Source organism: Camelus bactrianus, chromosome 12 (genome assembly GCF_048773025.1).
Source record: "Camelus bactrianus isolate YW-2024 breed Bactrian camel chromosome 12, ASM4877302v1, whole genome shotgun sequence".
NCBI classification, from domain to species: domain Eukaryota; kingdom Metazoa; phylum Chordata; class Mammalia; order Artiodactyla; family Camelidae; genus Camelus; species Camelus bactrianus.
Genome location: NC_133550.1, coordinates 64,446,278 through 64,471,567, shown reverse-complemented (window position 1 = coordinate 64,471,567; position 25,290 = coordinate 64,446,278). Strand labels below are relative to the sequence as shown.

The 25,290-nt window shown below is 46.9% G+C and overlaps 1 protein-coding gene across 3 annotated transcripts in view; it reads left to right on the top strand.

Annotated features, from left to right (window-relative positions):
• TCF20 (transcription factor 20) overlaps positions 1-24,681 on the top strand; it is an 87,261-nt gene extending 62,580 nt beyond the window's left edge. The window contains exons 3-6 of one of the 3 annotated variants that reach the window (XM_074375625.1): positions 8,973-9,066; positions 16,348-16,397; positions 17,434-17,528; positions 23,429-24,681. In XM_074375625.1, coding sequence (XP_074231726.1) covers positions 8,973-9,066; positions 16,348-16,397; positions 17,434-17,484 — 195 coding nt within the window. In that variant the 3' untranslated portion in view covers positions 17,485-17,528; positions 23,429-24,681. Of the gene's footprint in view, positions 1-8,972; positions 9,067-16,347; positions 16,398-17,400; positions 17,529-23,428 lie in introns of all 3 variants that reach the window. The other 2 variants (XM_074375624.1, XM_074375626.1) reach the window with 2 other exon arrangements.
• The last annotated feature ends 609 nt before the right edge of the window (positions 24,682-25,290 follow it).

Sequence of the window (25,290 nt, the reverse complement as noted above, 5' to 3'; positions counted from 1 at the left end):
GGTGTGAAATGGATTTGGTTTCTGGAATTGATGCTTTTGCTGGAACAGCTATGGGACATAATGCTGCTTACTAAAATACATACCTTGCGTAGTATTGAGTAAATGGACCTGGAAAGACTGGGCGTCTCCCTTCCGAGGTGAGCTTTGAAGCCTCGGTGATGCTCTCGGTTGTGGTGTGATGCCAGACCCTTCTTCCAAGTCTGTGGGAATGGCGAGCAGCAGCAGATCGTTCCAGCTAGTCTCATGAGCTTTCAGGGAACGTAACAAGATTACCTAGCTCTGCGGAAGCAAGACCTCAAAATATAGAGGGTTTTATATGTACTGCTTTGGCTGACACCGTGAAGTGCTCTTGGAGAAAATTGATAGGGTGCAGAGGTGCATCAAAGAAAGCTGCTCCTGGGCCTTAAAGGGTAGTTCCTTGCAGGTAGACCGTGTCACTGCTGTGTTGCTGGAGTAGACTGCTCAGGTGGCAGAGGCCTCTGTCCTGGGTATGGAAGGCATAATTAAAAGGAAAAAGAAGCTGCTGCTTGTGGCCAAAAGTTAACACATACCTTATTCCACATTCTCCAGGTTCTGTCAGCATCAGCTTTTTAACTCATGTTGAAGAGTAGCCTCGTTAGTTTTCTCCACACTCTCAAATGTGTCAGGCATTGCATTCATTCCATCAGCCCACATTTACGGCTCCTACAGGGTGCCAGACCCTGGGGATACAGGAATGAGTCTCGCAGTTTAGGGGAGGTGGACAAATGTGAAAAGTTAATGCTGTAAGCACAGGCAGAAGCATGTGCAGTGCTGGATAGAGGCTATCTCAGGCACAGTGGCAACGTGTGTGATCATGACGGCTGGAAGAGAACTGATCATCGTCAACACTAATAATACGCTGACCCAGGTGCTTCGGTGCACTGAGGCTGCTCCGAGATGCTCATTAAACAAAGTGATCATTCAGTTTGCTGTTACATCTCATAGGAAAGACCTTTCTGTGAATGAAGAGGCATGCAGAATTCTCCTTCAGTATCGGACTGAACTGCTTTTTGGTGATTGGGCTTCTGCCATTTGCCAGCTCTAGTCAACAATCCCTGTGACTCATTGCCTCTGAGGCAGTGACAAGGGCTGGTGAAAGGATCAGGGTGGGTGTTTGTCCACTTTATGTTGTTTAAACATGTCCAAAAGCTAAGAATGCATTTTATAATTTATTTCCCAAGATTTGCAGTATCAGGAAATGCAGAGTTGCCTAAAAATAACCATTGTACCCTCCCATAGTAAATGAAAGACTAGGCCATTGCTAGTTTGAAAAAGTACTGTGCTTTACAAACCATGATTGAGAAGTCCCACTCTGTGTCTCATTTGTACTAGGAACAGTATTGTGTGGACTTACCTCTCCTGGGAATGAATATCATTAAACTTGTAACAACAGTGGCATCAAAAACAAAGGACATTCAGCTGTACAGTGACTTTATTACTTACACTATGGGAGAATGGTAATGTAAATAGTTTCTTTAGGTAAAAAGTAAAGAATCAAAATCTAATTGGAAATGGTTCTGGCCTCGGTATTAATTTTAGGATAGAAGAGGAGGATAGAAACAGAAGGTTTTATAGAGATACATTTTTATATTCTGTCTGGCAACTGACACACAGGAAGTACTTTTCGAGTATTGGCTAGTTGAGTGAATGAAGAGGACTAGAAGGCAGCCTGGTATGGTATAAAGAATGTTGAACTTGGGTTTCAAAGAGAAAAGGGTCAAGTTCTAAGTTTTGGGATTTTTAGTTACGTGATCTTCAGCAAGTCACTTTGCTTCTAGTCTGTTTCTTGTACCAGAAAAAACAAAGGCATTGAAAACAGACCCAGTGTCCCTTCTAGTTCCTGTGTCACTGATCTGATGCCAGAATTTGCCTAATAAAAAGTGAGTGAAATGGTGGGTGTTTCCATGAGGGAGAAAATTGCTATGCTGAAGAATGTAAAAGGAAAATGAACAATTAGTTTTATTGTGAGAGTCTCAGAAAATCCCTGCTTAATGGTTTTCTATCACTACTGTAACATATTACCACAAGCAGTGGCTTAAAGCACAGACTTGTTATCTTAACAGTTCTATAGGTGACAGGTCCCACACAAGGTCCCACTAGGTTCAGATTAAGATGTCAGCAGGGCTGTGTTTCTCTCTGGAGGCTCTAAGGAAGAATTTCTCTTGTCCTTTCCAGCTTCTAAGACTGTCCACGTTCTTGGCTCATGGCCTCTTCCTCCATCTTCAAAACCAGCAGTGTTGCATCTCTTTGACCCTGCTTTCATCGTCACATCTCCCTAAAACCTGCAACTCTGATACCCCTGGGAGAGGTTCTTCACTTTTATAGACCCAGGTGACTAAAATGGGGCCACTTGGGTAATCCAGCATACTCTCCTCATCTCAAGGTGATTGAGACTTGATTTAATCATATCTGTGGAGCTGCATTGCCTTAAAGCAAAGATTCTGAGGCTGAAGTTGAACATCTTTGACATCTTTCAGGTTCGGTTCTGCCTGTCATGCCCTACGGTCTGCATTAGTCTGTAAGGGACAGAAGTATAGTGAAGAAAGCACTAAATGGCTCCCAGGAAACCTGAAATCCTAGCTCAGCCAGTCATTGCGTTTCTCTGGGTCTTTGTCTTCCTCGTCTAAAAAGTTGGGAAGTTGAAATTGGACCAATAGTTCTCAAACTGAATTTGGCATCAGAATTGCCTGGAGACTTGTTACAGATTGAGATGGGGTTTGAGAATTTGCTTCCTCCCTCTTTTTTTTAAACTGTGAAGTAGACTTAAATTTTACCATCTTAACTGTTCAGTGCATGGTTCAGTGGTATTAAACACATTCACATTGCTGTGCAACCATCATCACCATCCATCCCCATAACTCTTTTCATTTTATAAAATTGAGACTCTACACCCATTAAACTAAAGACTCCACACGTTCTCCTCCCCCCAGATCATGGCGGCCACTATTATACTTGAGGTAACTGTGATTTGATTACTCTAAATACCTCATGTAAGTTGGATCATACAGTATTTGTCTTTTACTGACCAATTTATTTCACTTAGCATAATGTCCTCAAGGTTCATCTGTGTTGTAGCATGCACCAAAATTTCTTTACTTTAAGACTGAATAATACTCCATTGTATGCATATACCACATTTTGCTTATTCCTTTATCCGTTGATGAACACTTGGGTTGTTTCCACATTTTAGCTGTTGTGAATAATGCTACTATAAACATGGGTATACAAATTTTTTCAGACTCTGCTTTCATTTTGGGGGAGTTTTTACTCAAAGATGGAATTTTCTGGATTGTATAATTCTATTTTTAATTTTTTTGAGGAACTGTCATACTGTTTTCCACAGTGATTTTACCCTTATGCATTCCCACCAACAGTGCCCAAGTGTTCCAGTTTCTCCACATCCTCAACAACACTTTTCTCTTTGATAGTAGTTATTTTAATGTGTATGAAGTGGTATCTCATTGTGGGTTTGATTTGCATTTCCCTAATGATGAGTGATGTTGAGCATCTTTTCATGTGTTTATTGGCCATTTATTTATTTTCTCTGGAGAAATGTCTTATTCAAGTCCTTTGCTCATTTTTGAAATGAGTTGTTTGGTTTTTGTTTTGGAGGTTTTTTTGATGGAGTTTTAGGGGTTCTCTATATTCTGGATATTAATCCCTTGTCAGATACATGATTTGTAAATATTTCCACCCATTCTGTAAGTTGCCTTTTTACTCTGTTGATAGTGTGTTTTGATGCACAACATTTTAAAATTTTCATGAAGTTCAATTTATCTCTTTTTCTTATATTATGTGGTCCTTTGGTGTCATAACCAAAAAATCATTGCCAAATCCAATGTCATGAAGCTTTTGTCCTATGTTTTCTTTTAAGAATTTTATTGTTTTAGGTCTTACAATTAAGTCGTTGATCCATTTTGAGTTAATTTTTGTATATGCTATTAGATAAGGGTCCAACTTTATTCTTTTGCATGTGGATATCCAGTTTTCCCAGCACTGTTTGTTTAAAGACTGTCCTTTCCCCCATTGAACGGTCTTGGCTCCCTTGTCAAAAATCATTTGGCCATATATGGAAGGGTTTATTTCTGGGTTCTCTATTCTATTCCTTTGGTCTGTATCTCTGTTTTTATGCCAGTACCACCCTGTTAACTACTGTAGCTTTGTAGTAAGTTTTGAAATAAGAAGTATGAGTCCTCTAGTTTTGTTCTTTTTCAAGGTTGTTTTGGCTATTCGGGGTCCCTAGGACTCCATATGAATTTTAGGATAGGTTTTTCTATTTCTGCAAAAAAAAAAAAAAAAAAGTCATTGGGATTTTAATAGGGATTGCATTAACTCTGTAGATCACCCTGTAGACATTTTAATAATATCAAGTCTTCTAATCCATGAGCATGGGATGTGTTTCCATGTATTCATGTCTTCTTTAATTTCTTTCAGCAGTGTTTTGTATTTTTCATTGTACAAGTCTTCCACTTCCTTAGTTAATTCTTAAGGTGTTTTTTTTTTATGGTATTGAAAATCAAATTGTTTTTATAATTTCCTTTTCAGATTGTTCATTGTTCATGTATAGAAATGCAGCTGATTTTTCTGTATTGACTTTGTATCCTGCTACTTTGCTAAATAAATTCATTTATCAGTCCTAACAGGTTTTTTGGTGAACTCTAGGGTTCTCTACATATAAGATAATATCTTCTTCAAATAGAGATCATTTTACTTCCTTTTTTCCAGTTTGGGTACCTTTTATTTCGTTTTCTTTCTTGATTGTTCTGGCTAGAACTTCCAGTACTGTGTTGAATAGATACGGTAAAAGCAAGCATCCTTGCTTTTATTCCTCATCTTAGGGGAAACGTCTCTGGTCTTTCACCATTGAATATGATATTCCCTGTTGGTTTTTCATATATGGCTTTTGTTTCCTTCTCTTCCTAGTTTGTTGTGTGTTTTTGTTTTTCTTTTTGTTTTTGTTTTACCATAAAAGGGTGTTGAATTTTGTCAGATGCTTTGCCTGCATCAGTTGAGATGGTTGTGTAGTTATTTCCTTCATGATGTTGATGTGACATATAACACTGATTGATTTCCATATGTTGAACCATCCTTGCATTCCAGGAATGAATCCCACTTGGTTATGGTGTATAGTTCTTTTAATATGCTGCTAGATTCTGTTTGCTAGTGTTTTGTTGAAGATTTTTTGCATCAGTGTTCATAAAGGATATTGATCTATAGGGTTTCTTTTCCCCGTATGTCTTTCTCAGACTCTGGTATCAGGTAATACTAGCCTTGTTTGAATGATATATTTTTTTTAATGTTCCCTTCTCTTAAATTATAGGGGAAGATTTCACAAGGATTGGTATTACTTCTTCCTTAAATGTTCGGTAGAATTTACCAGTGAAGCCGTCATCAGATCCAGAGCTTTTCTTTTTTGAGAGACTTTTGACTACTGATTCAGTCTCCTTACTAGTTGTGGGTCTATTCAGATCTTTATTTCTTTGTGATTTAAGTCTTGATAGGTTTTGTGTTTCTGGAAGTTTGCCCATTTCATCTAGATTATCCAGCTTGGTATACAGTTGCTCATAGTACTCTCTTATAATCCTTTTTATTTCTGTAGAATCAGTAGTAATGTCCCACTTTTATTTCTGATGTTAGTAATTTGAGTCCTCTCTTTTTTCTTAATCCATCTAGCTAAAGGTTGATTTTATTGATCTTTTTTGAAGAACCAACTTTTGGTATCATTGGTTTTTCTCTATAGTTTGTCTATTCTGTTTCATTTATCTCTGTTAGAATCCTTATTACTTCTTCCTTCTGCTAGCTTTGGGTTTAATTTGTTCTTCTTTTTGTTGTTCCTTAAGTTGTAAGGTTAGGTTGCCTCCCGCTTGGCTAGGAGTAGGAGATGGGTAGTGCTGCTGTGCTAAGAGCTGAAATTGACCAGAAACAACTGCAGTTTACCATCCAAGTCTTAACCCTGGAAGTTTCAGGCCCTGAACAGACTTCAGAGTTCCAGAACAGTTACATCAGACAGATTCTGCCAGTGCAATTGTTGTCCAGGTGGGGAAACAGATTCCTGGTGTTACCTACTCTGCAATCTTCCCAGAATCCCAAAATTTGCATTTCTAACAAGTTCCCAGGTGATGCTGATGCTGCTGATCCAAGGCACACTTTGAGAACCACTGGCCTAAACTCTTTAAGGCCCTTTCTCTAAGGCCTTAATATGCCTTTTTCCTCTAATGTAACATAGTAAATTAATTGTGCTTTTCAAATTGAAAGAAACAGTCATTATTTTATTGATGTGATTTCCTGGTAAGGGATGAATTTGCTTTCTTTATGAGAAAAATGTAGGCTGGTTCAGGGCAGGGAGCTTTGAGAAGCCCTGCCAGGGGCAGCAGGGCATGTGTTGAGGTAGGAAGGAAATGGACAGTGTTTGGATCTGAGCTTAATCGCCTCTCTTTGTCTGTAAACCCAGGTGATGACTCGGCCTGCTCTGCAGGTTGCTGTTTGTTCATGGTCCGTGTCATCTGTCTGGCTTGTGGTCGTCTTGGGTCACATTTACTGAGCACTTCTGTCCAGCCACTATTGTAAGCTTGGAGGAACACGTTTAACCCTCACAACATCTCTTGTGAAGTAGATCACATCATCAGGTCTATGTCTGCAGGCTAAAGAAACAAAGGTTAGGAATTTGGCCAAGAGTAACACAAAGATAGGAAGTGGTGGAATCCCTTACAGGGAGTTATTTAGGTTCCAGGGCCCCCGCACTTCACCTGAAACAGCAGAGAGCACCTCAGGTACTAGGTCCCTTTCTCATCAGTTAGGATATTTTGATTGCAAGTTACAAAATTAAACTAAAAATTGGTTTTTGTTTTTGGATTTTTTTAAAGAAGAGTATCCTCCCCCTTAACAAGTCTGGAGATGGGGTGGTCCTGGGGTAGGTTGCTTTAGGGCTTAACAATGTTACAGAAATCCGGGTTCACTCCATCCTGTTACTGTGCTGTCCTCAGTGGGTTGGGCTCTGTCTTCAGAGCTGTCCCCTTGTGGTGACAAGATGGTTGCAACAGACCTCACCATCCCATCCTCACAGAGGCCAAGTGAGAAGACGGCCGGTTCCTGCATCATGTCACTTGTTAAGAGGAGTAGAACTTTCCCAAAAGTTCCTTTCCCTGCAGACTTTCCTACCAGAAATGCTTGACACACCCATTCCTAAATGGCCACCATTGAGATTCATCCCCCAAGGTGGGGAGGGCCTGCAGTAGCTGAGCCCTCTGGATAACTGACCATTCAGGGCTCCTTTAGGAACAAGGGGTGTAGCAGGAATGGCTGTGGGTGACCACTGAGCAACCAGCCATGTTTGTTCCCCTGGTTGATGATGAGACCTTTGTTCTGAAGGTGCCCTGTGGCACTGACAAAAGCAGATAAAGCCACAGGCTGCCCAAGAAGCTGCCAACTGTCCTTGGTTCACTCCAGGCCAAGTAGTCTTTTATTTCTTGGCAGGGTGTGAGGGCACATGGTAAACATTTACTGGTTATCATCACACAGACGGATGGTCTTCTAGGGGAAGGCAGGGCTCCTGAAGGACTGTCTTAGAGCCCTGTCCCTGCCCCATTTACCTCCGGAGGATGCCAGGCCTGGTCTGCAGAGTTCAGCTCTGACCTGGAGCAGGTTACTTCACTTTCCGGTGCTTCAGACACCTCTCCTGTAGAGTGGCGATGTCACAAGGTAGTTAGAAGCGAGCTGGTCCACGTCAGTCGCATCAGGTGATGTCCGATACATGACGCAGGGCCAGCACGGGGGCTGCGTTGCTGCCGATATTCCTGTGGTTTTCCAACAGCATCAGTGTTAGGGAAGCTTGGTCCAGCTCCCTGTCATCCTGCTCCTGCTGCTTTGGGTTAGAGTGCTTGTTTTATGGCAGCGTCCAGGTGGGCTTCACCCCAACTAGGTGAGGCTGACTGCTACAGGCCTGCGGCCACACATTCCCTAACAGGCTGCTATCAGAGGCAAAAGAGAAGAGACAGAGAAGCCCTTTAGTCAGTTTGTCCCAGGAAGGTTATGGCGAGGAGTGGGAAGGGGGGATTCTCCATAAGTGTAACTGCTTACGGGGCACTTTTATCTTTCCTAGAATCAGGAGCGAGGGTCTGTATCATCCAGGTAGCCTTCTCCAGGTGTCCTCTGCCACCACAAGAGTCCGCATCCATCTTTCGTAGGGCCAGTATGGTTGCATTTTAGAAATAGGAATATTGTGGTAGGACATGGGGTTGAGTGCTCACAGCAGCCACATCACAGGGACGATAGAGATGTGCTCCACTTTACGAAAACCTGACCAAATAAGGAGGAGCATCTCAATTACAGGATAACGTCTCAGCCAGAAATTCATGGCAGGTTTCCTAGTGCATTTAAAATAGGATTTGTGTATAAAAATACCGTTTGCCTACAGGAGCCCATATTTTCTGAAAAGGGAAATATGCTTGTATTGGGCATTTGGGATAAGTAGAATAAAAATAAAATCTTACAAATATAAGAACTAGAATCCTGATTCCACTTTTAATTCTAAAAGGTTTATATATAACTCTACTATCTTACCATCCCCTCCTACCCCAGACTTCCACAGCAGAAATAGGCAGGCAGGATCTGTAGGCAGTTCACCAGAGCGGTGAGGAGTAAGGAAAGGACAGGCAGGCATGTGAGCAGTTGGACAACAGGAACACCAGAGGCAGAGCTGGGTGCTTCACCCTCGCCCCACTGTGTTGCTCTGTTTAATTTATTTGTGAGGCCTGGCCTAAAACGTTACTGCTGGATCCCTTCCATGGTGTGGTCCATGAGTGGCGATTAGAAATTGACAGCCTGTCCTGCCGCACAGACTCCTGTAACCACAGAGACATGTGCCGAGGTCTGACTGGTGGGGTCCAGGGGAGGCCTGGAGGAGAGGGATGAGTCTGGGATGCTGACACACCTGATTTCTTCCTTCCTTTCAGAAATGTTCCCACTGCCAGGAGGCAGGCGCCACCTTGGGCTGCTACAACAAAGGCTGCTCCTTCCGATACCATTACCCGTGTGCCATTGACGCAGGTAAGATGGAACCACAGACCCTTGTTCAGAGCATCTGAAGGGTAGGATGTACACTTTGATTCTCTCCCTTCTTTATGGTTCCTTTTGTCTCTTCTGACTGTTCTGTTTGTAAATTCTGAAGGAATGCAGAAAAGATATAAAAAGGATTGAAATAGGGTGATATTTTTTATAAGTTTTATTGATATAATTCACAAAAGATTCATTAATTTAAGTGTACAATTCAGTAATTTTTTTGCCATTATATTCACGGAGTTGTACGACCATAATCACAAGCAATTTTAGAGCTTTGTCATCGCCTCATAAGCTCCTACACGTTGGTGGTCTCCCCCCCGCTGCCAGCCCCTGGCAGCCACTAACCTACTTCCTATGTTTGTAGACTTGCCTATTGGCCGTTTCCTATGAGTGGGTCACACGATGTGTGGTCCCCTTGACGGGCTTCTCTTTGACTTAGCGACCTGCTCCTCAGGTTTTCCGCATTCCAGCACATGTCAGTACTTTATTCGTTTTTATTTTCAAACAGTATTTTATTGTAAGGACATGCTGTGTTTTTTATTTATCATTCATCAGTTGATGCACATTTAGGTTGTTTTCCACTTTTTGATTGTGAATAATGCTGCTATGAACATTCACATACAAGTCTGTGTGTGGACTTAATGTTTTTATTTCTCTTGAATATAAACCTTGGAGTGGAATTACTGGGTCATATGTTTAACCCTGTGTTTAACCTTTTGAGGAGCTGTCAGACTGTTTTCCAAAGTGGCTAAATCATTTTACATCCCTCCAACAGTGTGTGAGGGTTCCAATTTCTCCACCTCATCACTAACAGTTGTTTTCATCTGTCTTTTTTATTATAGCCGTCCCAGTGGGCATGAGGTGATGTCTCACTGTGATTTGAGTTTGCACTTTCCTGATAGCTAATGATACTGAGCATCTTTGATGAAGTCCAGTTTATCCATTTTTCTTTTGGTGCTTATCTCTTTGTTGCTTATTGTTATTTTTACATTTAAAAATCACAAAGATATATGCCTATGTTTTCTCCTAAGAGTTTTATAGTTTTAGCTCTTACTCAGGTGTTTGATCCATTTTTAGTTAATTTTTTAAATGGTGTGAGGTAGGAGTCCAGTTCATTCTTTTGCATATGGACTCCAGTTGTCCCAGCACCGTTTGTGGTAAAGATTACTCTTTCTTCATTCCTTGGCACCTTTGTCAAAAACCAGTTGAGTGTACATGTGTGGGCTTATTTCTGGACTCTTTCCAGCACCGCATTGTCTTGATTACTGGAGGTTTTGAAATTGAGAAGTGTGAGTATTCCCGAATTTGTTCCTTTTTTTCAAGCTTATTTTCTCTATTTTGGATCTTTTGCTATACATATGAATTTTAGGATCAACTTGTCCATTTCTGTTTTAAAAAAAAAAGACATAGCCATTAAAACTTTGATAGGTATTGTGTTGAATCTGCAAAACAAGTTAGGGAGATTTGCCATATTAACAATAGTATGTTCTCTACCAGTGATCACAGGGTATCTGTCTTTCCATTATTTCAGTCTTTCATGTCTTCCAACAGTGTTTTGTAATTTTCAGAGTACACGTTTTGCACTTCTTTTGTTAAATTTATTCCTAAGTATTTTATTATTTTTGGTGTGATGATAAATGGAATTGTTTTCTTAATCTGACTTTTAGATTGTTTACTGTGAGTATATAGAAATAGAATTGATTTCGGTATATTGGTCTTGTATCCTGCAGCTTTACTCAAACCATTGATCAGTTCTGACGGTTGTTTCATGGATTTCTATATATGATATATCATCTGCGAATAGACAGTTTTACTTCTTTCTTCCCAATCAGATACCTTTTCTTTTACTCGCCTGATTGTCCTGGCTAGAACTTACAGTGTTGGACAAAATTGGCAGGAGCCAATGTCCTTGTCTTGTTTCCGACCCTTACGAGAGCTGTGGGCTTTTCATAGATGTTCTTGATGCAACTGAGGAAGTTCCCTTCTATTCCTAGTTTGTTGTGCATTTTTATCAGGCAGAAGTGTTGAATTTTTGTCTTTTTTGGTCTCTTGAGATGATCACATCAGTACTTTGTGGTGTGATAACTGTTGAAAGAAGGGACACCTTTTGTCCAGGAAGTGCCATCAGTTAGCAATGCAGACTTGAGTTCTGACTCAGCTTCAGCAGCCTGGGAAAATCCTCTTTCTTCCACTGGACTCTTGGCTCTTCGGTGGGTGTTTTTACCAGTTATTTTTTGAACATTAGATGGGTCTAGGTTCACCTCACAGGCCCTCAGAATGCTTGCAGTCAGGGAAGTGGGAGGGAAAATGAGGAGATAAATGAGAGTTGCATGGTGCTTGCTCTCTCTAAGCACTTCCCAGGTTCCAGGGGGAAACGTGGCTTTCCCTGGGGCAGCCTCACTGTTTCCAGGAGGTGGAGGTGGATTTGGCAGGGGTGAGGGGAAAGGCTGTGGCTGACTGGGTGATGGGAGCAGGTACAGAGGGAGAAAGCACGTGGAGTGGAATCTGAGTTCGTCCCCACCTCCCTTCCTTCCGCTCCTGACATTTGCTTAAGCACATCCCCCTGCTTTTCACGTCCTTCTCGTCGTCCCTTCTTTTCTCCTCTTTTTTCCAGGTTTCTGCAGGAGCAGCAGCTAAAAAGAGCAAGAAACGTACAGAAAGATAATGCTTATACCAAAGTTAGAGTCTCATAAAAGTGTGTTTGCTTGTGCTGAGGGGCAGCTGGTGGCCAGGGTGCTATTTGACCAGAAGGATAAGTGGCGAGTAAGAAGACAGCCTTGAAGTGTCAGTTCAGGGAGTTTGGGGTTTTGCCTGTCCCTTACATTCTCTTTCTTCCCCTGAACGTTTCCAAGCTGAGTCTGAGCAGTAATTCACCCTGGGTCGTGGTCTAGCATATTCTACAGTACAGTCATTAAATCCTCCTCTCTTAAGAGCCAAGTGTTGCCTTTTCTCATTTTCATGATACTGCCCCAAGTTACACCAGAATGTTTTATTTCCTTTTCTATTTTAAGCTTCGTGGGTTTTAAATGAAGTTGTTTGTAATTTTTACATGGGGGAATACTGCAAACATTGGCTTTCCTGCCAGTGGCCAGGTGAAAGGTGGTCTCCTGCATGGAGGCTCTGCCCAGAAGCAGCAGGCAGGGAACTCCGTCCCCCTGGGAGTGTGTTCCCTCTCTGTACACGGGGCGCCCACCTCCAGCCACGGTTTCTCCAGGGGTTGAGCCGTGCTGCTTGGTAGAACTTGCCACAGTGATGGATGTGGTCTACATCTGCGCTCTCCAATACAGTAGCCACAGGCCATGTGTGACCACTGAGCGCTTGGAAGATGGCTGGTTAGAAGGAAGGACTGAGTTTTTTATTTTATTTTATTTTATTTTATTTTATTTTATTTTATTTTATTTTATTTTATTTTAACCTAAACTCCCAGAGCCATGTGCAGCTGGTGGCTGGCAGCACAGGCTCGGTGCCGCCTTGGTCAAGCCGGGCAGTGGGGGTTTTTTGGGAAAGGCCCTCCTCCCTCCAGCAGAGGCTCGCCCGGCCCCCAACCAGCAGGGAAGCAGGGCCTGCTGTACCAGCTGAGGGTTAGGAAGTAAGTGATACTTGTCACTCTCCGTTTGATCCTGTCTTCCGTGGCCTGTCCAGGTAAGTTGGCCACATCTCTATTTGGCAGAAATTGGTTGCCGAGTATCCAGCAAGAGGGAGGCTGCCTAGGTCAGCGGGACCTTGGCCTCTGGCTTTGCTGTCCAGCTGCTGCATACTCTGCTCTTCCACGTGGAGCTGGGACCAAAAAAGCAGCTTCACAGGGTGACCGTGTCTGGGCATTTGTTGATCTCTTTGACGACCTGAGTCACAATGATCCAGAGTCTTCACTTCTGTGCGGATTGATGCTTGTATTTATCCCACATGGTCTTCTCAGGAATTCTGTTCTCCATCTGGTAGATCTTTGTATCCAGGAAAGGCGTTCATTGATTGACTTTTCTAGTTACAATAAAAATAAGCTCCTGAGTTTGTGAGTCCCCCATCTCTGTGTGGAGTAAGGAACAGTTTGACATTTTCTTCTGTGCCTTGCTGTCAGCTGCTCAAACCTTAGCGAGCTATTGATGTTTAAAGGAAAACTTTTATCACTAGGGACATCTCCATGGAAACAGAATCTTTGTTTCATGAGGAGCGGTGGCTCCTGCAGCTTTTCCTGTACCTGATACTGACCCTACTTTTGTGACACTGTGGTTCACTGTGCTGTGCTCCTTGTATGTCACAGGCACCGGATTTGGCTCCAGGTGGCAGATGCAGTAATAAGAACATGAGTACCAGTTTTTAAAAAATTAATATATTTAATGCAATGAGCCATAGCAATTAAGACTAAAGGGGAAAAGAGCTGTGGTGGCTCATTAATAATTTCATTGTGTGTAAGGAATCTTGCCTAGAGAGGCTTTTTCTTTTACCCTCATGAAGAAACACAGCTGGGATTTTACTTCTACAGCCACCCTTCCACAGCATTTTCAAGCTGCTCTCTCTGCTTCTGACTTTGATCTTGTGGCCGAGGGTCCGGAGCCAGGATGGGTCGTTATGAAACGGCTGGTGGTCTTGCTTCTTCCCTCTTATGTCCCTCCTTTGGCCCCAGGAACCGGGCTTGCCTCTCCAGAGACTGCCCCTCAGCGAGGTGGGGGTGAGGCTGGCGAGTGCCCGAGTCCCAGCCTGGATTTTGCCAGTATGAGTCTTAAGTGTTATGTGTGAATGCATGTGGGTCTCTGAAGCTTCAGATAGCTTGTTATGAGGAGCCCAGCTAAGTCCTGTCTTTAAGCCTAAAGAGAGAAATGAAAGTGGGGTCCTTTTCTGGGTGTGATGTTTGTGTCTGGAAGCCACCAGGTTGACTTGATAACCTTGTGAGTCTCCTCCACCTTATGCAATGGTCCAGCAAGCTGTTTACTCTGACCTCACTGTGGGGAAGTGCTGACCAGGTCCTCTGCACCGTGCAGCATGTTGCCAGGGGCTTGGAGAAAACCAGTGAGGGTCCGGCTGGCCAGTGGTGTGGGGCCAGAGTCTGTTCAGAGACCTCAGAAGCGTTTACTACACTTGCCACCACTCTTCACTCTTTCCCCAGCAGAGTCTGGTTGGAGGCAGCCTAGTCTTCTCGCCATGCCGCCTCCAGGTGGCCAAGCTCTCCGGCTGTGGGTCTCAGCCCCGCCAGGAATGGGAAGTGCAGTTGCTGGTGTCCTGTGGGCACCACGAGGATGGAGGGGCACCTTCACAGTGTTCCTGCACGCAGGCCCTGCCAGAGGGTGCCCTGTCTCGTAGGTTTGTTTAGATTTCCCTCAGAAGTACCTGGCGTTTGCTCCAAGTTCCCTTTAGTGTGTACCTACATTGTTTTATCTCTTCTGCTTTCTAGCTTAGAGGGGATATGTTTGCTAACTTTAAAAGACAATTTTACTAATGGTGCATCAGAGCTGGTCATTGTTCTGTGGCTGTGAGCCACCTCTACCTTTCTAGTGGCATCTTTTCCAGCTGACATGGTCCCCCTCCTCATTTCTGTAAACCCCTGTGACATAAGGGTGGCCTTGCCCCACGTGGCCTGTGCTATTTCTCTTTGGCCCAAACTAGAGACTCTGCCAGCAAGCACTGCTGCCTCAGCCCAGGTAAGGAGAAGGCGCTTCCTCCGAGCTCCAGCTGTCTGTCTCCCGCTGTTCATAAGCTCTCTGGCAGATTGGAGCAGCAGGAGCCTTGGTCACGCCATGTACTTGTGGGTTTTAAATTAACACATTTCACTTACTGCCAGGCTATTTGCTTTTGGTGGGGAAGGACATAAAGGTTAGCAGGACTTGCTGAGTTTCCTGTGCCCGGAGGCTGGCCCAGAGCAGAGAAGGCTGAACCCACCCAATCTTAAGAGATTCCAGGGCTAGGGAGTTGGGGGAGCAGGTACAGCGGTGATGGTACAGACTTAGCCAGGTTATGGCAGGGTCTTTTTTCTTTTCTTTTCTTTTTCATGTATTTAAGATAGAGAGGACCTCAAAAGTTTCATTTGTGTCTTCCCTTGCTTATTACTATTTCACTTGAAATCTTTGGGTACACAGGCTGCTAATCTGGGCCTCACTTTAAACCTGAGTTAAATTATGAATTTAACAAGGCTAAGTACCAGGGCCACCTCCCGCCATAGTACCTGGGAGCTCTCTGAGAACGTGTGATCAATATTTATTAACATTCTGCCACTGCTTCTTGCACCAGCGACCCAGCTGTCCGTCTTTGGGAGCTGTGGTGTGCGGAGTGAACCCGTTAATTAGATTTCCTCGCCCTGCTCAATGCACCATGCTTGTGCCACGGAGCACGGCTCAGCTGGAGGCAGACGCGCGTCCTCGCTGTCACGGAGGATGTCTCCGAGTTAAAAGTTGGGACGCATCATTTTGCTCCAAGGATGAATAGCCTCCTAATGGGATTTCACTTTCCTCTGGAGCATTTAGCGTGGGTTACAGGGCTTCCGGGACTCCATGGGTTGTAGGACAACGTGGCAGCGGGGCCCCAGGCTTCCATTCTTTCTCTGACGTGTGGCTCTCCATGAGGAGAAAAGACGCCTGCAGATCTGAAGTGTTTTCATCAGGAGGCTTTGCTGTGGCCTGTGGAGTGAGCTTGGCCTAGGATACGGGGTGTTAAAAATAACATTTATTGGAGATTGTTTCTCATTATTAAAATAATAAAGATATCATCGTGGAAATAAAGATAAAAATAAAGAAAATTAAAATCACCTATAATCTTACTACCCAAGAGAACCACTGTCATATTTTGGTAGATTTCCTTTGTCTTTTTTTAATGCATAAAAAGCATTTTGAGGGGGGAAGGTATAGCTTAAATGGTAGAGTGCATGCTTATTAGCATGCATGAGGTCAATTCCCAGTACCTCCATTAAAAAAAATCTAATAATAAATAAATAAGTAGACCTAATGACCCCCCAAAAATAAATTTTAAAAAGCATTTTGACAAAAGTGAGATTGTACTTACACATTTATGTGTATTATGGCTTTTTGAACCGTTTGCATTGTGTTTCCCCCATAGCAGTAACTAGTCTGAAATGTTCATTGTTTAACATTGGACTGACACTCTATCGTGTTGAGGTACTTACTGTAGCTTATTGGGGGGTATCTCATGTTTTCCTATTAGAAGTCACAGTGCGGACCTCTTATCTCCATGTCTGGCCTCGTCAGTCCTGACCAGTGCGGCCCCGCGCCCCTCGGGCTGTGCCACACGCCAGCCCCCGCCTGACTGTCCCCTTCTGTCTTGCAGATTGTTTGCTCCATGAGGAGAACTTCTCGGTGAGGTGCCCCAAGCACAAGGTGAGTCAGAGCCCACACTCCCGGCAGGGCTGGGGGGGTCAGGGGGCTTCTCCTGAAAGACCTGAAGACCAGACATTGGGGGGCTGCCGCCCACTCCTGGCCTGGGGGGAGGAGAGGCACCTGGGGAGGGAGCCCTGTGGCGTGGGTATCGGTGCCCCCGTGGTGAGGGGGGACTAGGGGAAGTGTTTTGGAGAGGAAGGTGTTTTGTCTATTAAGGGAAATTGGAAGATCAAAGGCAGTAAAACTACCGGCTCCCCCTTAGCGTAATGGAATTCCAGTTCACAGGCTGACGGGACGTAAGACTGGTTGTCCGCCTTGAATGGGAGCAAAGGCATCTTCCCCTACTAGAAGTAGAGTTACTCCAGGCTTTTGGGGAAATGCAGTCTCTTCCAGGTTTTACTTCAGCAGAAGCAACTGGTAGTGTCTCTGTAGTTGATTCAGGAGGTGGTCTCTTTTTGCCTCTTAAATTTAGGAAAGGAAAGATAAGGGGGGGGGGGTGAATGATCTGTTTCTGAGACACCTCATGTGTGTGGGGGAAGGGGAGGATGTAGAGAAGGACCACCTGGGATCTCTGCAGCGCCACTCTGCTCTGGCTGAGGTCACACTGACACCTGGTGGCCACTGGTGCTCACAGCCTTCAGTCTGCAAGTGGGGCCAGAAAGTACTAGAAAGAGGTCATCCTGTTGGGTCTGCTCTCAAATGCTTCTGAAATATGCTTACTTACGCTTTTCTTTAAAGATTATTTCCAGAGATGGATCATAGGATCTTACAGTTTTCTCTGTTTTAAATTTACATGTTTTTATTTTAAAAAGCTTCCCTTTTTTAACGGTCACATTTTGCCTCAGAAAACCCTGTCTGAGTATCTCCTGTTTGTCATTCAGTACTGACTCTCTGCTTTTTCTTTCCTTTTCCATGTGCGTTCCTCTCCTCACCTCTGCCCACCCTGACCCCACGCTCGTTCTTCGTCCCTCCTGTCTTGTCTCCTTGGCTTTGCCGGAGTCAGCCTCCCCTCCCATGCCCTCTCCCCCCCTTGCAGAACAAGACAGCGAAAGGCAGCCTGAGCACAGAGCAGTCGGAGCGGGGGTGAGGGGGGCAGTGTGCTCGTGGGAATGGAAAGTACAGCAAGCACAGGTGAGTCTGGGTCGCCGCCCCTGCCGGACTCCAGGGGGTGTCGTGGCCTGTGCCCCCGTGCGCAGCCCAGGCCAGGCTGCACTAGCAGCATTTAACCGCGTGGACTGCCGACACAGAGTGGGTAAAATGTTTTCCCATTTGTTGCTTAGCTCCCCAGAATATGTGTGGAAAGGTGGTGTGGCGCTGTGAAATGGTACCATCACCCATTGGGGTTCATGGTGACTTCCTGAAGCTGGGCCTTGTGTGTGGAGCTCCTGAGGGCAGGATGCAGCGCCTTCCGAGTCGGACCCTCGGGAGGGGGGCTTCTGCCAGCAGCCCTCGCTCTTTCCCAGGCTCAGATAGGCTTCTTGCCAGAGGGCTCTTCTTTTCAATTTACTCAATATCTCTAAAGCTTATGGTGGGTTTTCTCTGAAAGACAAAAAATTCCTCAAGTTTGGTGGTTTGAAATCTTTTTTCCCCCAGTACTGTGAAGGGTTCCTTTTCACAGAAGTACAAAGGAAAGGAAAATCCCCTCAAAGATGTAGTAGACTGTAGCATCCCATTTAATTTTACTTTCAAAAACCTTAAGAGATTGAGTTGTGCTTTTTGTGAGTGTGTCTGTGGGCTCGTGGTCAGGGCTGGCAGCCTGTGCTGAGAGCAGGACTGTAGGACTTAGGCCTCCTGTGCCCCCGCTGGCTCCCTCACTGCCCAGTCCTCACTGAGTCACTGAGGGAAAAGGGTAACAGGTTATAATGAGAAGAAAACCTGAAATGTAACTTGAGGCACTTGCTTCTACAGGATGGGGTGGGGGGCCGCTTGTCTCAAATGTTCCTTAAAGGATTAATTTCTCTTCAGATGAGGGCTTCTGGGTTTACTCCAGCCGTCTGAGACCCACACAGGTGTGTTCTGCCTGGCCCTTTGGGGCAGCACCACACGCCTGCGACTCTGTGGAAAGTTCCCTCCCTCCTATTACAGCTGGGGCGGGGGTGGGGGGTCTGCTTGGCTCTGGAATACCTAACAGTAATTTGAGGAATTCCTCTCAGAACGTGGCGGTTTTCCTCTGAGAAGTCATTTGTTTCTAGGTGGGTCCCAGGCCCGACCTCCAGGGAATTCCCCTCCGCTGTGTGATGAGTCTGTGGGGCCAGCAGGGGTTACTGCGCTTTCTTGAGGGGCTGTCCAGTGAGGACTTGGACTCGAGCTTTTCTGTCTTCCTCTTCCGGGGAGTGGGACTGGGAAGGGAGGGAGCAGAGCAGGATCGGTGGTTGGGTCACAGGAGTCAAACGATCACATGGAGCCCTGTGGACTTCTAGAACCTGCCAGGGGGCACTGACCCGCAGGCAAGACAGCAGTCTGCGTGGTTTTCCAGAATGTTTCTGTTGGCCTTTCTGCGTGACCCTGGCCTTGACTGTGTCACTGTTTCTAGGCGGCTCTGCCACCTTCCTGGCCCAGGTAGTTAGTGCCAAGTTATACAAGAGGCCACGCAGAATATTCCTGGCAGTGTCTGGGAAGAGCCGGGTAGGGAGAGAGCCGTTTGTTACTCAGCCTTTTGTCCTTGTCCTGAAGTCCCAGCCTGTGCTTGAGAAGAAGATGAAGTCTGGGCCCTTGGCCTGGTGGGCAGATTTCCTCTTGGAAATTTTAATTTTGTTCATCATCTCCATCCTCTCTGCCTCTTCCTGAGCTCTCGTGGAACAATAAGCTTCATCATTCTTTCCTCAGAAGGTCGATGTTACTGTTCCTGTTTATATAAAAGAAACTGAGGCGCTGAGTGATTAAGTGGCCTGACCCCCAGTTTGGGGTAATTTTGAGTCTGTTGAGGTCAGACACGTACCTCTTGTAGGGAAAAGGGCAGACATACGCATCCAGGCTTGTCCACCTGAAGTGCTTGTCATCCGTGCTTCCCCACGAGGCTGGACCTTTTGTCCTGGGTTCTCGGTTCAGCACTTGTCGGGGGGCAGTTGCCATCCTTCAGGCCCAGAGGTGCCATTGGTGGTGCGGGAGCCCCAGTGATCAGGGACAGGGACGCTGGGTCTCGGGGAAGGGGCACGGATCATACATTTGAGTCCCACTTCCTGGTGCCCCACTTTCTCACACAGAGTGGTGTGGAAAATGCTGTGTGACCAGAGTCAGGCCAGTTAACGTCTCTGCTTCACTTTCTCTTTCTGTAAAAAGGGGAGTAGCAATGGGCAACCTTGTGAGAACTCAGCTAAGGAATGTCTCCAGCACGCCCAGCACGGCCTGCCTTGGGGTGCAGTGTCAGCAAGTGCCGGGCGCGCTGCCCTCTCAGCCTGTCTGCCTCGCGCAGCAGGCGCTGGCGGGGTCAAGGCCGCGAACTGGGCACTGCAGCTGCCTTGCCTAGCAGAGAGCCCCAGGGCTGGGGGCGGGAGACATGAGTTCTTATCTCCTCCACCCTCCTGCCAGCATGTGAGGTGCCTGATACTTGTCCAGCACAGGGCAGCAGTGCCAGAGGGGAAAGGTCCTTGGGCAGCATCCAGTGGGCGGGTCTGAGGACGAGGGCAGGGTGCCCACCCTTGCCCTGTGCTGCCGGCGTCTTGCTGGCTCTGGGCAGCTCGTGGGCAGGGCTCTGACAGCGGAACCCCTAGACCTGTCTTCTGCTGCTGCCTTTAGTAAGCAAGGAGACCCCCCTCCCCTGCCAGCCCCCCGTAGCCCCCATCCAGCTGCTGCGTGGTCCTGGGTGCCAAGCAGTGCCACCTGCACACAGCAGCTTCCCTGCCTTGGAGCTGGGCCTCCCTGAGCAGCTTCTGTGGTCGGAATGTCACACTGGAGACGGTCACCCGGCCCGCCCATGTACAAGCAAGTGTCGTGTCCTGGATCCCCCTCCCCCAGGCAGGCTCGGGGGGCGTCCTGGGATTACACCCCCGGAGAGGGGCTTCCAGCGCCCGCTTCCCTCCCACCCGCAGCCCAGGTGGCCCCTCACTGCCTCCCATGCACTGCAGCTCAGCTCAGATTCCTGTCTCCTCTCAACTTCAGGGGTTCCCGTCACACTTAGAATTGCGTCCAGACTCCTCAGCCTCCAAAGGCCTGCAGGAGTCTCCGGCCAGGCTCCTTCGTCTCCTCAGAGGCCCGGCGTCTCCCTCTGGGCTTTTGCACGTGCACTTACTTCCCCAGACCTGAGCTCTGTGCCTCCTTGTCCTCTCTGGGTCTCAGCTTCAGTGTCACTTGCTCACAGTGGTCTTCCCTGCAAAGTCCGTCCCCACCGAAAGCACCCCTTGTTCACACGGCAGCCTTCCTGGTGTCACCACAGTTTTGAGTCATTTGTTCATTCACTTACTGTCTGCATCTCCACTAGACTGTCTGCCCCTGAGGACAGGGACCGCTGTCTTTGCCCCTTCGTGTGCTGGCCCAGAGAGGGCACAGGAAGGGGCACACGGGGAGGAGAGCCCAGATGGGTGCAGGTTCAGAAGGAGGCCCCTCCACACCCACGGCAGTGACAACCACAAGTCCCTCCTAGGATGAGGAGTCCTGGCCAGACTGGGTGTGGCTGAGGTGGCGGAGTCGCTGCAGGTGGAGAGGATGGGGAGTACAGCCAGGTTCAGGTGGCAGAGGCGAAGCAGGAGGGAGGCTGGGAGCACGACCAGGGTGGGGGCGGGTGGCGGAAGGCTCTAGCCCGAGATGAAATCCTGTTCCGAGGCAGCCAGACATGTGGATGCCTTTTCACAGAGAACCGTTAAAGTCCTCAGAGCTGTCCGCTTCCCCAGCTCCCGCTGGCTGCTCTGGGGCTCTGCTCAGGCCACTGCCTTCTCGGCCACGTCCTGTGCGTTTGGACAGGACTGAGACAATGGAGGCTCAAAGGCAGAGTTCCTGGGACTGAGTTGGAAGAGCTTTGTTGGATATGAGCCCAGTCCCAGCTCTAGCCAGCCACGTGGCTTCGGACCATGTGTGTCACCTCCCTCCACCTCCTCATCTCCAAGATGTGGGGGTCAGGCCTCTCAGTGTTACTTTGAAATAATGTGTATACTGCTCCTAGCATAGTGCCTGGCATCTAGTAGATGCTTAAAGAATTTTCTTCCCATTCTCCTCATTGAAGGAACAGTTTTTAGAAGTAACTGAGAAGTTAGGGTCTCATAACATTCAGCGTATCATGTGTTTGAGCCGGTCTAGTAGCAGAACCTGGGGGGAGGTACCCTTTGAGAAGGTGAGAAGACAGAGCCCCAGGCAGGAGGTGCGGAAGGGCCAGGGCTCCCCTGACCACCAGGCACCCCTGTGGCACCAAGGGAGGAGTCAGAGTCAGCAGCCTGCAAGAACCTACTGGCCAGGTGGACCCTGGGTGCCGAGACAGCCTTCATTCTGAGGATGGGGGCCTGCTGTTCTGAGAAATGAGCGGGATAGGGTGCAGACCCAAGACTGTGCCGGGCACTTGGGGGAGGGCAAACCCTGCCCTGTGCTGTCCCTCCCTGCAGAGTGTGCGTAGCACCTGTCCTCTGTTGATGCCAGTGGCCCACATCCCCAGCAAGATTTTGACCCTCTGGTCGTTGTTTGAGCTGCCCCATTAGCTCTCCCCTTGTCATTGCATTTACAAAAGGCCTTTGGTTCCTGGGGTGGCACCAGAGAAGGCTGCTGCTCTCCCCTTTCCTGGCAGCCGTGGCCTCAGGAAACCAGAATCAGGGGTGGAGAGTGTGTCAGAGCAGGAGGAGGCACGGATCATGTAGGCGACCTCCCGGGCCCAGAGGCAACTTCGGTACCAGGGGAGCCACGCTGTCACTGTGAATATCCTGAGAATGGCAGGATGGATGGCTCAGCCGCTGGCCCACATCCCCAGGCCCTGGCACCTGGAGTCCCAGGGTTGCTTTTGTCTGAGGGTGGCACCATTGTCCTACTGTCTCCACGAGTCTCTTTCTGTTTATTTGTGTTTTCTGCCAAGCAGTTAGGAATATCTTTCTGGCCCAGGCAGGTATGTCTGTTCTTAGCTCGTGCAGGCAGACCAACTTTCTTAACTATTTTGCATATTAGTAACTTTTACAGAAACAGAAAAAGGATAGTGATGCCTGGATTTTCCTGAGCTTTATTTGTTGAAGGAGGGCACCAAAGAGGGTTTGAGGAAGAAGCGAGGTGAGCCCCACACAGTTTCCAAGAGTTCTGTGACTGGCAGAAAACAAGTGAGGATGAGGCTGCCACCACTCTTGGCTTCTGGCTTAATTTTTCTGGACTGAATTCCTAAGAAACTGCTGTGTCTCTCTGAGACCTTTGCACATAAATGACCCATGAAGCATTCTGAGGAGGCCCTTGGTACAACCCCACGTACCAACAGTCACCACGATAGTCTTCCTCAGCCTGGAGCCTGGGCTGGAAGAGGAGACGTCTCGCCAGCAGCAAGGGCCTGGGGAGACTCAGAGGATGAGCAGAGACCAGCCCTCCCTGTCAGAGCCCCTGTGGGGAGTGTTCTCTGTTACGGTAAAGACTACCTGGACTGGAAGCAGCCGTGAAGTGGTCCTGAGCTGGTTCTTCTAGATGGGCTGGGTGCTCAGCCACCTCTGAGCACTGGCCCTGCCACCAAGTGCTGAGCCCAGCCTCAGGCCCCAGGAGGCATGGGCCAGAGCAGGGGTCACCCGAGAGCTGCCCCACTCCAGGGCCGCCTCACTGGGGAGTCAGGGAATTCTCTCCTGGTCTCGGTTCCTTTCATGCCTGGGGCGGTAGACATGCCGTGAGGGGCACTCAGGGTCCAGGGCCTGCACAGCTGGTCAGGTCATTGCTGCCTTTCCCTGTCCCAGGCCGAGAGCCACACAGTGACTCCACCATTGGCCTCGGGGATCTGCAGTGCCAGCACCATGTTCACAGGGGTCTGCGGCTGCTGGACCCTACAGAAAGCCTCTCCACCCCGACCTCAGGACCACCACAGAGCAAGGGCTGTTGGCTGCAGCACCGCGTGAAGGTCCCTAGCACCCAATGTCTGTTCTGTCTTGCAGGTGAGACTGTGGAGATGAGAAGGTGGTGGACACTCGTGATGGAATGGAAATGGTCCTCCTGTGCAGCCACACCCCACCCCACCCCACCCCGCGTGCCTGCCCGTGCCAGCACTTCCTTCCTAAGTTCTTACATCACTCAAACCGGTGACACCACAGGAAAGAAAGACCCAAGAAGTTGGAATGGCTGTTTCCATGGACACAATCTCCATAGTGACAATTTGGGGGGAGGGGGGAGGGCTGGGATGATGGGAAAGGGTGGGGGGAATTAAAAGGGAGGGATAAAAATATATATATATAAATCTATTTTTAGTCTGGAAAGACTTTGTTTAAATGAAAGGTGCGCTATCCCTTTTGATTCTATTTTAAAATTATCTAGTTAAAGAACTCCAAATTTGTTCCAATAAGTGAAATTGAAATGTGAAATTGAACTGAACAAACTCTCATCTCACAGGGACAGGGGTGGCTTGAATCCTTAGCCCAGCTCACACAATTCAGAGACTCTAGACCCAGGGTCGAAAGAACGGACAAACCACACCAAACCATTCTTTTGTCATTAATTTGTCTCAAAGTGAGAAGGTTGAGGGGGAGGGAAGTGGAGGTCTGTGTTTTCAGGAGTGGAAGAATGTTTAAAGACAAAAATAAATTTTTTTCATTTCCAGAAACACTATTTATTTATTATTTTTTAATTTTTTCTTTTTTGGGAGGTGAAATTGGCAGATGCCCCAAGGTCACAGCTATGCCCCTGGTCGCTGTGGCCAGGGAGAGCCCCAAGTATCCCACTAAGTGGCTCAGCCAGCAGGGTCAAGGGACGGCCTCCTCTGGGCACACTTCAAGCAGCTGTGCCCTGACCCCCAGGACGGACAGGACGGAAGCCTAAGCTGTAGGGGTGGACACGGGGAAGGGCAGTGTTGGGTGTGATCGTGTGGGGTAAGCTGACCAGGAACACCCACTCCACCCTTTTCTCTTTTGCTTTCATTTTTATAAAGGAAAAGGGGGTCTGTCAGTTGAGCAGCCCCATGCTACATGATTCTTTATGTTGTATTTTGTTTTGTTTTGTAAATTGTATAATTTCTAAATATCTGAGTTTTAAAAAAAGAAAAAAGTACAAAAAAAATCTTAAGGCCTTAAGAAGGGGTTAGTGCATCTTTCAGGGGTCACTCTGCCGTGGGGATAAAATAGCTGTTTCACAAACAGTTTTATTTAAAAAACAAAACAAAAAAATCAAAAAAATAATAAACTTCATTTTAACCTTGTTTTCTTTCTTTCTTTCTTCCTTTCTTTTAACTCTAAAGCGAATGTGTCTCTTTCTCTTCCCATCCCAGCCCCGGGGTGGCTCTGGTTCTGCCGCAGAGGTGGTTGCCCTCTGACTGGTGCGGCTGCCAGGCTCTGTGCGGGCCGCGCAGCCCTTGCAGCAGAACTTGGAATGAAGCAAACCAAGAGCTCCTGTCTGCCACTCAGCCTGGAGGGTGGAACTCAGTCAGTGTATGGGGATGGCCGGATTTACTTAAGTTGATACAAGGGCATATTTCCAATCAACATTAATTTCAAAAGTTATTAAAAAATAATGCAGTGTTAATGGACTTTATTTTAGAGAATAGAAATATTGGAAGGGATGTTGTGAAGTAGAAACAAGCAATTATAAATGAGTTCTTGTGTGCTCATCAATTTGAGCCTACAGAAATGGCAGATTAATTTCGTTATAATGGCTACATCAGGCAGAGCAGTCCATTTCTCATTTTGCTCTGCCAGGATGAAGACGTGGGTGGGTATGCCATGTGTGGGCCATGGGACCTGCATAGGAATGACGGCTTTTTGAGCTTCGTGGCTTCCGCTCTGTTCTTGACTTGGCACTAGCACAGTTC